This window comes from Phyllobates terribilis, unplaced genomic scaffold (assembly GCF_046119375.1).
Source record: "Phyllobates terribilis strain yellow unplaced genomic scaffold, ASM4611937v1 Scaffold_36__1_contigs__length_13169755, whole genome shotgun sequence".
NCBI lineage: Eukaryota > Metazoa > Chordata > Amphibia > Anura > Dendrobatidae > Phyllobates > Phyllobates terribilis.
Window position 1 is genome coordinate 2,684,676 of NW_027362796.1, and position 12,825 is coordinate 2,697,500.

Here is a 12,825-nt window from a genome sequence, read left to right on the forward strand (position 1 = left end):
ACTCATTCTAACTGTCAATATAACCTATTGGTACTCATAATATGATTGCAATTATATTTCTGTATGTGATATAAACATCAGACAAACACTAATAAAAACCAGAGGCCAGCAGATCATGTGAAAATATAATTTTGGTGTCATTCTCAATACTTTTGGCCATGACTGTATATATATATATATATATATATATATATATATATATATATATATATATATATATATATATATATTCTCTATCTCAAGTCTTGGAGCAGAAATACTTCACATACAGAATCTGTTGCTATAGTGAGCTTATTGTTCTGTTCATGATTGCAGTTTGTGAGCTCCGATCTCCTTCTATGGGTGAATTTCTTTGGGGTCTTGAATCCTCTGGCTGGTTAAAACACGTGAAAACAATCCTAGATGCTGGTATCTTCATTGCAAAGGTAAGATGTGTTGTATCTGTTCATATTCTACTGCTGCTTGTCTGATTTGTACTATTCTAGGCACGGACTGTACAAAAATGATCCTTTTAGTGCTGAGAATAAACGAGATTTGTAATTATATAAATGTGTAATATTTTACATTTAATTTGCACATTTAGGCCGTGTCAGAAGAGGGCGCCAGCGTGCTCGTTCATTGTTCTGATGGATGGGACCGCACCGCTCAGGTCTGCTCTGTATCCAGTCTGTTACTTGACCCCTATTACCGAACCATCAGAGGATTTATGGTAAGAGGTTTTATTTCATATACTCTATGTACTGGTGGAGATTTACGGAGTTGATATTTTTTGCATAGTGTAACTTTTATTTTTCCCAATTACTATTAGGTGTTAATTGAAAAAGACTGGATTTAATTTGGACACAAATTTAATCACAGGTAACCCTGGTCACTGCACATATGTTGGAAAAGTCAAACAGAGTCACTTATTTACAGAGGGCCTTTCACCAAATTTTTCATGTTGAACTGAAAACACGTTGTAGCTTCAGAGCAGAAAAAAAATAAATTGTTAGTTCTTTTTTTATTTTGCATCTCTGTTGCAGGGATATTAACAATCAAAGTATTTGTCACCTAATGAGTTAATTTTCGTTACATCCAAGTGGGTGTTATCAGAGAGCTTTCACTGTGGGACATGTACTTCTCCTTGTACGATGCTGTCCAATTATAAACAGGCAGCAAGATGCTAGAAAAAGAACACGTCCACACCATATCTTACAGCAGGTTTCTCAGTGTGTGGGTTATAATGAAAGCCCGGATCTCCTGGTCTAACCTCCTGCATGATTAGAATATCAACTGTATTCAAATCCCATCAATCAACACATTTCAGATATGGGCCCAGCAGTCAGTGTGGGGCTAGGGTCAGCACAGCTGAGTTTAGCTGTGTCACTTTCCAAATCTTCCATCAGCTCTCCTCCTCTCGGCAAAAGAGACAAAAAAAAAACACCATACATTCTAATATAATATACTTACTGTAGCTTTTCTGTGCCATTCCCAGTCTCAGGCGGTTTTGGGAGCGCAGTCCACCTGAAAAAGATGTTGCATGCATATACCCCAATTGCATTGCTTCAGCATATTTATTTTTTTTCTTTTTAAGGTATGGAAATTTAGATGGGGATCCCAAGGAGGTGTCCCCAGTGATAGACCAGTTCCTGGAATGTGTCTGGCAGCTCATGGAGCAGTTTCCCTGTGCGTTTGAATTTAATGAGAGATTCTTGGTCCACATACAACACCATATATACTCCTGTCAGTATGGAAACTTTCTGTGCAACTGCGAGAAGGAGAGGAAGGAACTGATGTGAGAGAATATGTGCTCTGTGTATGGTCACTATAGGCTTGTAACAGAAATAGAATATGGATGGTTGACGTGTCCCTGATGCTGATCTGATCACACGGTGCCCCACAGTCTGGATAACAGCAATCACTTATAAACTGTGAAGGTTGAACCTTGGCAAAAAATTTTCAATAACTGTGCAGGAGAAAAATGTATAAAGTGATGGCATATTGGTAAGATATGCCATCACTTCAGGATTGGTGGGGGTGTCAGACCTTGGGGACTCCCACATATCCGGAGACTGAATGGGTATGTGAACCTAAACCATTTCAGTTTTTTCCTGCCCATCTGGGTCGCTGGCATCGCTGGCAGTGCCACTGTACAGAGAAACATAAGAATGGTGAAATCAAAATGCCAATAATAAAATAAGATGGGTACATGGATTTAAGAATTGCACAGTTCCTGATGTAACCAATGGTCCACTAGAAGATACTTCTTGAAGATATTCTCTGTCCTGAGTAATGTTGAAATCTTGTAGATCTTCTTTCCCAGTCACAAAATTTCCTAACCTGCACGTCAGTAGCCAAGGACATGAGATACATCCTTGTAACTAGAGGATCATGGCTTTAAAGAGATATTCTTAAAATATCAAGCTCTCATTGAGGCCTCATTCAGACATCCGTATCCACATGTACGTGTTAATGCTAATGCTATTCACATGCCTGTGGATTTTCATGGACAATGTGTCTGTGCAAAACTCACGGAGACATGTCTGTTTTTTCTTCCAATATCACAGATGAAAAAGACCTATACAAGTCTATGGATCCATGAAAGACATAGACAGCCCACGGATGGCATCATGGGGCTGTCCGAGATTAAAGGGGTTGTCCAGTACTTTATATTACCCCCCCCAATGTGTCTCCCCGGGGCCCCTAAGGATTTTTGTAATTACCTTCCGTTGCAGATAATGCCTGTGAGTGGCGCTATCACTGGCCGCTCACAGGCATCACGTGACCCCCGGCTGCAGCCGGCTTTGACATCCGCCGATGTCGCTGGCAGCAGCCGGGAGTCTCTGTCTTCCGCGTTCCAGGTGGATGCCAGACTGTGGGCGGGGTTACCCCCCCACATCACACCCGGCATCCACCGCACGCTCTGCCTCTCCCCATTCATTGGGAAAGCGCGGTGGATGCTGGGTGTGACGCGTGGGGAGGAGGTGTAACCCTGCCCACAACCCAGCAGCCACCGTAGGGACCCCAGCGCTGAGTCACGCCTCACTTGTCGTGACATCAGCGTGGGGTCACGTGATACCTGTAAGCGGCCACCGATAGCGAAGCTCACAGGCATTATCAGCAACGCAAGCTAATTACAAAAAGTCTTAGGGGCCCCGGGGGGATACATTGGGGGGGGTAATATAAAGTACTGGACAACTTCTTTAACATTACAAAGCATAGGAGAAACTTTATAACATATTTATCCATACGAGAAGAACACTGATAACACAATGATGGTAAAAATGGACACACTGATACCATTTTTTCACATACCTGTTTAAACCTGTACATGTGAATGAGGCCTTCTGCTGATCACTGAAGAGCCCCATTCTCAGCATCGCTAAAAGTCCCATCGGTCGGACCTCCAGCATTCAGAAAGTTATCTCCTAACCCTTTACAGCAGTGGTTCTCAACTCCAGTCCTCAGGACCCACCAACAGGCCATGTTTTCAGGATTTCCTTAGTATTGCACAGCTGATAATTGCATCACCTGCACAGGCAATAATTCCATCACCTGTGCAATACTAAGGAAATCCTGAAAACATGATCTGTTGGTGGGTCCTGAGGACTGGAGTTGGGGAACACTGCTGTAAAGGGACTGTCAGTACAGAAGGACTGTTCAAATCAAGTACAGGCGCTCGGTGCACCGTGGTGGGGCCAAGCAGTTCAATGCATCTTTCCATCTACTTTTTGGAACCGGATTTTCCAATTTTGACTATGAAGCTACACAGCTACTATGCAAAGAAACACTGAAAGCTATAGAACTTGTGGCTCATTCATATAAGAGAATCAGGCACAGTTTCACCAGTTTGGTCAGTGTCAGTTTTTATCATTAGAGTTTGGCCTGAGCTTCAGTTTCTTCATCTTTTTCCATCAAACAGACCTGGAAAACTGGACAGCGCTCAGATGGCAATTAATTGTTGGCCGATTTTTTTTTTCACTGACCCATGGATGTGCATGGTTAATTTTGACCTGACACTCAGATAACTATCGTACATTTTGCCACGATTTTCCGTCTCTCAAACAATCACAGATATGTGAATGGCCCCATTCACTCTTCTAGGTACAAGTGCTATCTGGAAATAACACAAATAGGACTCGTACACAAAAAATGTACGTCTGAATGAGCCCTTAGTGTTAGTGCAGGTTGCAGTGGTGACGGGTATACTTGCAGCTCTCATAATCTCAATATATCAGTGATGCAATCATCATCTTCCAGAATTCAGGAGAGGACCTACTCCCTCTGGTCTTACCTGTGGAAGCAGCGGTTGGATTACATGAACCCTCTGTACAGAGCAGATCACAGTCAGACCCAAGGAACTCTGAGACCACACACCACTCCATGCCACTTCAGGTAAGAGGTTATTCTGATTCCTCCTCTGCACTGAATAAAGCAGCAGAACTCTAACACACCATATACTCATCCTTCATATATAGAAACATCAACCCTAACTTTACAGGTGAAAGAAGCGGGGTGACGTATCATGAGCCCAATGTGTCCTTCAGTGGTGAAATCCAAGGCCCAACACTCTTCCCACTTGTAACCATGGTCTACATTTAGGGGTTGCGTCAGAGCTCACTCGTCAGTTCTATCTTCTGCCTGGCACAAATCAATTCACTTTAGACAGATTTACTGACATCTATGACAGCTTGTGACACGGTGATTCATTTTGCACATATTTAGACTGCGATAAAGTATTGATCTTTGGGGGTCAGACCGCTGGGACCCCCAACAATCCCCAGGAGGTTCTGTAGAGCAAGCTTTGAACAGAGCAGAGGTGGAGCATGTACATCTCTACTCCATTCATTCTCTGTGGAACTGACCCCTAGCGATCAATTCCTAAATCCTGTTGATAGGGGATTACTTATATACTTGGTACAACCCCTTTAATAGGGCATGCGGATGTCCCTGATCGGGAACTTTCTATATAAACGCATAATATAAAGTCGAGTTTGGGTCAGGAGACCTGAAGCCAGTCTTTGCATTGAAGCATACTCAGACCGCAAAACACATGTGTGAATCCAGGCAAAAGCTGTTTTTTTTTTGTTTGCCTGTACAAAACAGACCAATTTTGCAAGTGTGTTAGATCCAATTTTCGGGCATATTTAGTCCACATGTCCGTTTTTATCAATGGTTTTGCCATATGCAAAAACAACGTGACAGAGGTTTCCCAAGCTTCTTCAAGTACCCAGTCAGTGAAAATGAAGAATAGCAGTAGGATGCAACTTGGATGTCCGCAAATAAGGTCAATGTAGGGGATGTCTCTGTTTATATACAGACCATCAGTCAGCAAAATAACAGAACGGACATGTGAATAGTGTAAGGATAGGATGTGTCAGTGTGCTGTCCGAGTAATGAGGCCCAACTTGCCACCACATATTTTCACTGATCTGAAGTCACCAGCCATAGATCAGCCACTGAGGGACTCATTAGGACTCGCTCACATTGCCACGTAACACGGCCGAGTGCTAGTGCTATGTGATGTTTTATCGGATAGCACTCGGACCAATAATATACTATGTTATCCGAGTGCAGTCTGATGTACGTGCACAGAGACAATGGAGAAGATGGAAAAATTAAGTCCTCCATCTTCTCCACACCTGTGCTGCAATTCTTCCATGCGAGAAAATTGGATCACACTCAGAGTTAAAGCAGAGTGTCATTAGCATAATCGGCCCAATTCTCTGGCATGGGAGAATATACAGCATTGTGAGCTAGCCCTTCATGTGTGTACCATGAGCTAGCACGTCTTAAGAACATATATCATGAGAATTGCTCGATGATAATCTTCTGTACTTGTGCATATACTAACTCTTCAAACTTATTTTTCACCATGGAAGGTTTTGGAGGGGCCTCTATAACCGATTTGAGAAAGGAATGCACCCTGGCCAGTCAGTCACTGATTTTCTACAGGCAGTAAAAGAAGAGACGCAGCAGCTGGAGGAGGAAATGGAGTTCATGGAGAAGGTGTGGTAGAAATACTGAAAATCCAGCTTCCTGGCCTATATGTTTTTGATGTTTATACCTCCGCTTAGGTTTCAGTGTAAACCAATTCAGCTTTTAATGGTGACTGAGAAACAATTTTAAATGATTATATATAGAAACCCTGCACAAGATAAAAAAGAGGCAATCATTTTTAGCCGATGCCCTACATCTTTGGTGTTCTCCAACACAATAACTGGAAGAGAGCACCATTAAAGGGAATCTGTTACCAGGTTTTTGCTACCCATCTGAGTGCAGCGCAATATAGGGGCAGAGGCCCTGATTCCAACAATCTGTCACTTACTGGGCTACCTGCTGTCATTTTGATAAAATTACTGTGTTATCTGCAGCAGACCCCGCCCACATCACTGATTGGCAGTTCTCTGACTGCTGAGCTCTGTATAACCCCGCCCACACCACTGATTGGCCACTTTGTGTATACTAGATTTGCAGAAAGCTGCCAATCAGTGATGGGGGCGGGGTTGTACAGAGCTTATGAATATGTAGGACTACCTGGCAGCAGGTTTACTAGTCCCCAATGATAATCTGCTTGCTGATAAAATAGTGATTTTATAAAAACTACAGCAATCAGACCATTAAGTGACACATCACTGTAACCAGGGTCTCTACCTTGTGTCTTTTCAATGTCAGTAATGCCTGAGCACTGTGGCGTTATGGCTTTCTTATGGCACCAGAGAAGTTTGTTCATTGGTATAAAGTTTTCAAGTAAAGGTTCATTTAGGCAGGCCAATAATTGGGTTAGGGAGCGTTCCCTCATTCCCAACTGTTGGCTGCCTAAACAGGCCATCAAACATCCAATGGAGGGGCAAAACATTCATTGATGTGATAATTTTTGAGCAAGTTTAAAAATTATCATTAGCAGCACATTGTCCTGTGTAAACGAGAAATGTGCTGACGATAACATAAGTGCGGCCGGCCTTACTAAACAGACCATTAAACCACTGCTGATCGACTTGCATGTAGAGGTTACATTAACATGCCCTAACCCAATGTAACTTTTGCTCTTGTCTAACAATTTTTCCTTTAGAGATTAACAAAACTGGAAACTCGAGAGTCAAATGAAACCTACAAGAATCTCAATGACCAGCCAAAAATCCACAACTTCCAGATATGCATCACCAAACACTCTCCGGCTAATACGCCCCAAGATTACAGCACCAACCTGAAGCTGTTTCCCTCTCGTAGTCCATCCCAAGGTGAGGAGGACTCGGCCCTGATCCTAACCCAGGACCATTTGAAGAGCTCGGACCCCGACCTGTCGGCTAACAGTGACCAGGAATCTGGGGTGGAGGACTTGAGCTGCCGGTCTCCGAGTGGTGGAGACTCGTTACCCAGCGAGGACAGTGGGAAGGATCCCGATTCAGATGAAGCAGTGTTCCTGACTGCTTAGAGGTCTTATTAACCACTTGCTATTATATTAGTGCTTCTATTTATTTATAGGGAGTGATGTAAGCTGGGAGGGATATACTGGGGGAAAAAAAAACATATCGACTTTGTTCACATGTATCAGTGGTAGTTTGTGCAGCGGAGACCAGATACTAATGTCCTATATAGTCGGTCTGATCCAGGCAATTGAACGACTGACAATTGGAAAAGTGCATACACAGGTTGACGAAACAATGACGGGGACACAATGATCGCTAATAATCTGGTATCATGTTATCAGCAGCACGTCTCCTGTTTACACTGAGTAATGTGCTGCCGTTAAGAATTTTAATGAATGCATAAAATGTATCGCACCCAATGAAACGGTGCTTTCCTAGTTTGTCTGCCGATTGTGGTCCTGGTTAGATGGGCCAATAATCGTATGGTGAAATGATTCCTATGAGCGCTCGTTCATCGTTTATTGGCTCTACGCCTTAAGTGCGTGTCTGCAGCCTCCGGGAATAGTCATAAACAGTTATCTTTTTTTAAGAGCCAACCTTATAATGCATTTTGTTTCCTTTCATGATTTCAAACCACATGTCCGTGGAGCATGAATCCTGTCCCAATATATTTGTATATTTAAGGTTTGTCATTGACAAAGGTGCCCTGTACTGGAAATATGGACACTTACATGGTTTTCGGGTTTAGGTCCACTGTGTGAAAGATCTGAATGTGCTTTGCTTCTGTGTAAGTTGCTGGTAGACTAATGGTGGTCATCCAGGATCTGACATTGGGTATTAATCCCCTACCTCCTAGTTATGTTAGGCATGACTATCACATGTAAGGTTCTTGCCACCTGGCCGAGAAAAGTTCGAAAAAAAGGACGCAAGCATAAAGTGTTTGGCCTGTGACCACAGCAATTTACAGGAAAACAATGTGATTTTCGTCACATGATTAAAACCATGACCCAATGTCTATGGCTGAATAATCCCTTAAAGACTAATGTTTTGTGCTATGGTATACCATCGGTCCGATCTTCTGTAACTTTATACTGTTTCCACATAGACTGCCAATGAAACAAAACTTCAGAATCTCATTTGGAGACTTTAAAGGGGCGGTCCAAGACTTTATTGAAGGCCTATACTTGATCATCAATGTCTGATTGATAGTGCGTGCTGTAGCTGTTCCTGTGTGAATGGTGGCCAGAAATGCTCAGGTGCCGAGCTCTGTTGACGGAGTACTACATATCGCCCACCCATTCAAATCATTAGGGGGCAGATGTGTAGTACGCAGCCGCAGCCACTATTCCCTCCACAGAGCTCTGCAGTGCAGCTCCGCTAATGAGCACCCCAATTGATCAAACATTGATGACTTATCTTAAAGAGGTGGTCACTACATTGTATAATGCCCCCATCAAATTACACCTTTTAAATACCTGCAGCCGGGGTCACGTGATTCAGACTGAGCAGTCAGCAATAGCGCCACCCACAGGTACATATGGAAGCAGGAGGTATTTACAAAAACATTTATTTAGTTAACATGTGTAAATCGATGGGGTCATTATACAATGTAGTGGACCACCTCTTTAAAGAAAGGCCATCAATGTTAAAGTCCGGGACAACCCCTTTAATTATTAATCGGTATCGGTACAGATCTATTAGACTTTTCAGAACTTCAAAATAGGTCCATCCTTCAAACAGATGCCAAAAAGTACAGTATGCTGCAAACTTTAATGGAAGCATTCCTGTATGAATACAATATTGGAGGAAATAAAGAAAAAAAAACAAAAAGCTTTGGCACTTTTATGTAGGTCTCCATAATATAGTGGGGAGAGACTTTCTTATTGACTTATATAAGTGAGGTAGAGCAGTAACCCCAAAGAAATTGAGAAATCAGCTGTGGTCCCTATAGGATGGCCCTACACATTGCATTTCCCATCACTTTTTTGAGAATACATTGGGGTGGAAAAATAAGATACCACTTTTGAAAAGCGAAAATAAAAGCCGATAATAAGAATTTATAGTCCAGAATTTACTGGTCACTTTTGTATTTCTGTAGGAATTCCAGCTCTGTACTTTGCAGATATCCGGCCCATCAGCGGATTAGCGGGGTCCCGCGTACTTGAATCCTTGCATGTTATCTGGGGGCTAAGAGCCATAGGGGTCTCTCTAAGTGCTTCCGACACTGGTTTTCAGAAAACGTACTGATCCTTTTATATTCGTGCTGCAAGGTAGTTACATGTGGGGTCTCAGCGTCACATTACTGGGCTAGTACTAATATGGTAAGAGTCAATGTTGTGTAGTATCCCCCCGCCATCCTTTACGTGTCTGCCTGCTGCATAGTGAACGGCTGCCATCTTGAATGCTCATTGAAGCTGCTATTAGTTTTTTTTGTAAATTGCATGGATAATCTTACCAGAATAATCGTTCTCACTTCTTGACTTGTCGGCTCATTGTGACCAATATCATATTGGTTTTCTAGACGAGTTTACAAGCGCTTGTAGTGCTACAATACAAGAACAAAGCTACTAGATGTAATAGGAAGATCATCATAAAATGACCGTCCCTCCCAACTGCAGATTCCAAAATCTTCTGAAGATGCAGCTTATAAGTGAGGTCCGTGATAGTCAGAAGCAGCGTCTTCTTCCCATGATCTGTGCCTGGGGTGGTAGCCCAGCGATGTAGGGGCTGAGCCGCAGTAACAGACATGGGGCCGTGTCTGCGGGGGAAGGTGGGGAATAGAGTTTTCATTTTCTAATCCAGGACAACCCTTTTAAAAGTAGAACTCCCAAAAACAATGAAAGGGAAAGCCTCTTAAAGGGACACTAATCCTCGAAATGAATGAGGGCAAAAAATAGAGCAGATCTTACTTTTGTCCAGTCTCAACATGATCCTAAAAGAGATGGGGCCAGAGTGATCAAGAGCGGCGCTGTTCACATTGGTCTTGATGAGGAGGTGTGCTGGAGTCAGACAGACGCTCACGGTTCATGAAAAGGTGCATGCTTCTTCCTGAATTGAGAACGCACCGTGGGGCAATAAACAAATCTGCAACATGTGAATGAGATTTTGTGGCTATTTATGGTACAAAGATTTAAAAAAATAATTCTGCACAAGCGCTGTGTGTGAACAAACCCCAACGGTGGTGCCGCAGGTCTTTTGGGAGTTCTCCTTGATTGCAAAGGGTTTTGTGTGTTTTTTATATATATTATTTATGGTTTATTTATTGATGCCATCATTGCTTATTTTTGTGACGAGTATAATAAAATCATGATCTATTTTTTTATTTTGTGTTGCATATTTTGGCTGTAATTTATATGCAGAAATTGATTTTTGTTTTAAGATATTTTAAAATATGTTGTCAAGCAATATTACCCTAATTGTGACTATATCAGTACAAAGTACGTATGTAAAGTAGTTTATTCCGTAATGTGCAATTAGAATATTTTTGTAAACTCCCTTGTGTTGTGTGTGTGCTGGTGTGTATAGATTAGATTGGGCCTCTGTCCTTTACGGACATAGCATTAGAGTCATTTATGCTGCACTTATAGAAGATGCTAAAGAATTACACTACAGGTTTTTTAATACAATTTTCTTTTCTTTTTTAAAGCAATACTTTACTCACCCTCTCTGGGTCTAATGCAGAGTGTCAGCTATTTGTCACATTGACAGCGCTGCAGCCAGTCAGTGAGTTCAGTGACTCTGAGCAAGTAGTGCCGTTAACTCGGGCAAAGCTGCTGATCTCAGTTATTGGTTGCAGCGCTGTCGACGTGAGGCCAAAGGACAGTAACAGACACTGGGAGCAGTGGCAGAGACCCTGTGCTGGACCCAAGGAAGGTGACTAGTGCACAGTTACAAAAAAACAGCTGCACCAACGGGTTAAAGGAAAATCCCTTTAACCCTCAACTGGTGAGGTGGGGGTTGCCACACCCAGGGAATTTTTGTTCGGCTGCCATTCATTGAAAAATGCTGGTATGAGGATACGTGTCTCACTAGCTTCCATCCATTTGTGGGTGTGAAAAATTTGTTACACTCATATGCAATCAATCGCCAATAAAAAAGCGATTAAAACAAACGTGATCTTCGCATTTTCTGTAAAAATAAGAGATTTCTAAACACTGGGGTATAGGAAACCCCACCTCACCAGTTGCGTGACAAAAACCCCACCTCACCAGTTGAGGGTTAATGAACCAGATAATCTGGCACAGATCAGCAATGGAATGGGGAATTTTACAAGATCAGAAGCAAGAAACTGAGCAGAAAATTAGGAAATTACCCTGATAACATTTTGAATTAGCAGCTTGTTTTTGGGCTCTCTATACCAATCCAAGGGAGGTTTGTATACTTTATGACGGACATGTAATAATTCAGAATATTTGATGATTTGGAATTTATTAGATCCCCCGGGTGAATTACCCCAATACTATAAAATGGACATAAATGACACATAAATCTGTGCGGTTACAAAGTAACATTGACGCTCCTCCCCAACTCCCCGTACAGAATGACATGCCCTCGGGTCAAGAGTGTCTACAGCTTCATAGAAATATATAAAGCAGTCACGTTAGGGTCGGGAAAGTCCGTGCATGGACTGATTACCACGGACGTCTGAATGAGTCTTTATTGACTAATAAAGTCACTATTGATCACAGGGGTTAAAACGGTCAGGATTGGAGTTCATCTCCAATGTTGGCCTTTGTGTAATATATACAACTCACACCTCCTGCACATGGAACAGGCATAGATTCTGGGTATGAACAATGGGCGCCCTACACTATCCACCCTAAATATGGGGAAGATGGCAGTAAAGAGTAAAAGACGGTTGTCTGGGACTTGACTCTTTTCATAAGATAGGTCATCAGCGTGTGATTAAAACAGAAATGTAGAAATTTTTTGCAAATTTATTAAAAAAACAAAAACTGAAATATCACATGGTCATAAGTATTCAGACCCTTTGCTCAGACACTCATATTTAAGTCACATGCTGTCCATTTCCTTGTGATCCTCCTTGAGATGGTTCTACTCCTTCATTGGAGTCCAGCTGTGTTTAATTAAACTGATAGGACTTGATTTGGAAAGGCACACACCTGTCTATATAAGACCTCAAAGCTCACAGTGCATGTCAGACCAAATGAGAATCATGAGCTCAAAGGAACTGCCCAAGGAGCTCAGAGACAGAATTGTGGCAAGGCACAGATCTGGCCAAGGTTACAAAAGAGTTTATGCATTACTCAAGGTTCCTAAGAGCACAGTGGCCTCCATAATCCTTAAATGGAAGAAGTTTGGGACCACTAGAAGTCTTCCTAGACCTGGCTGTCCAGCCAAACTGAGCAATTGTGGGAGAATAGCCTTGGTGAGAGAGGTAAAGAAGAACCCCAAAATCACTGTGGCTGAGCTCCAGAGATGCAGTAGGGAGATAGGAGAAAGTTCCACAAAGTCA

At 42.4% G+C, this 12,825-nt stretch overlaps 1 protein-coding gene across 1 annotated transcript; it reads left to right on the forward strand.

The window, feature by feature from the left end:
• The first annotated feature begins 269 nt into the window (after window positions 1-269).
• LOC141182859 (phosphatidylinositol-3-phosphate phosphatase MTMR7-like) lies at window positions 270-5,938 on the forward strand. Its single transcript, XM_073660987.1, has 4 exons — window positions 270-425; window positions 584-709; window positions 4,240-4,374; window positions 5,862-5,938. Exons 1-4 carry the CDS (start codon window positions 306-308, stop codon window positions 5,880-5,882), a joined length of 402 nt encoding a protein of 133 aa, XP_073517088.1. The 5' UTR covers window positions 270-305; the 3' UTR covers window positions 5,883-5,938.
• The last annotated feature ends 6,887 nt before the right edge of the window (window positions 5,939-12,825 follow it).

What these genes read in the sequence shown, in the direction of transcription:
- LOC141182859 (XM_073660987.1), top strand. Translation starts at nt 306, where the DNA reads ATGATTGCAGTTTGTGAGCTCCGATCTCCTTCTATGGGTGAATTTCTT. An exon ending in GAACCATCAGAGGATTTATG is followed by an intron (nt 710 to 4,239) that starts GTAAGAGGTTTT and finishes ATCATCTTCCAG; the next exon opens with AATTCAGGAGAGGACCTACT. An exon ending in ACCACTCCATGCCACTTCAG is followed by an intron (nt 4,375 to 5,861) that starts GTAAGAGGTTAT and finishes TCACCATGGAAG; the next exon opens with GTTTTGGAGGGGCCTCTATA.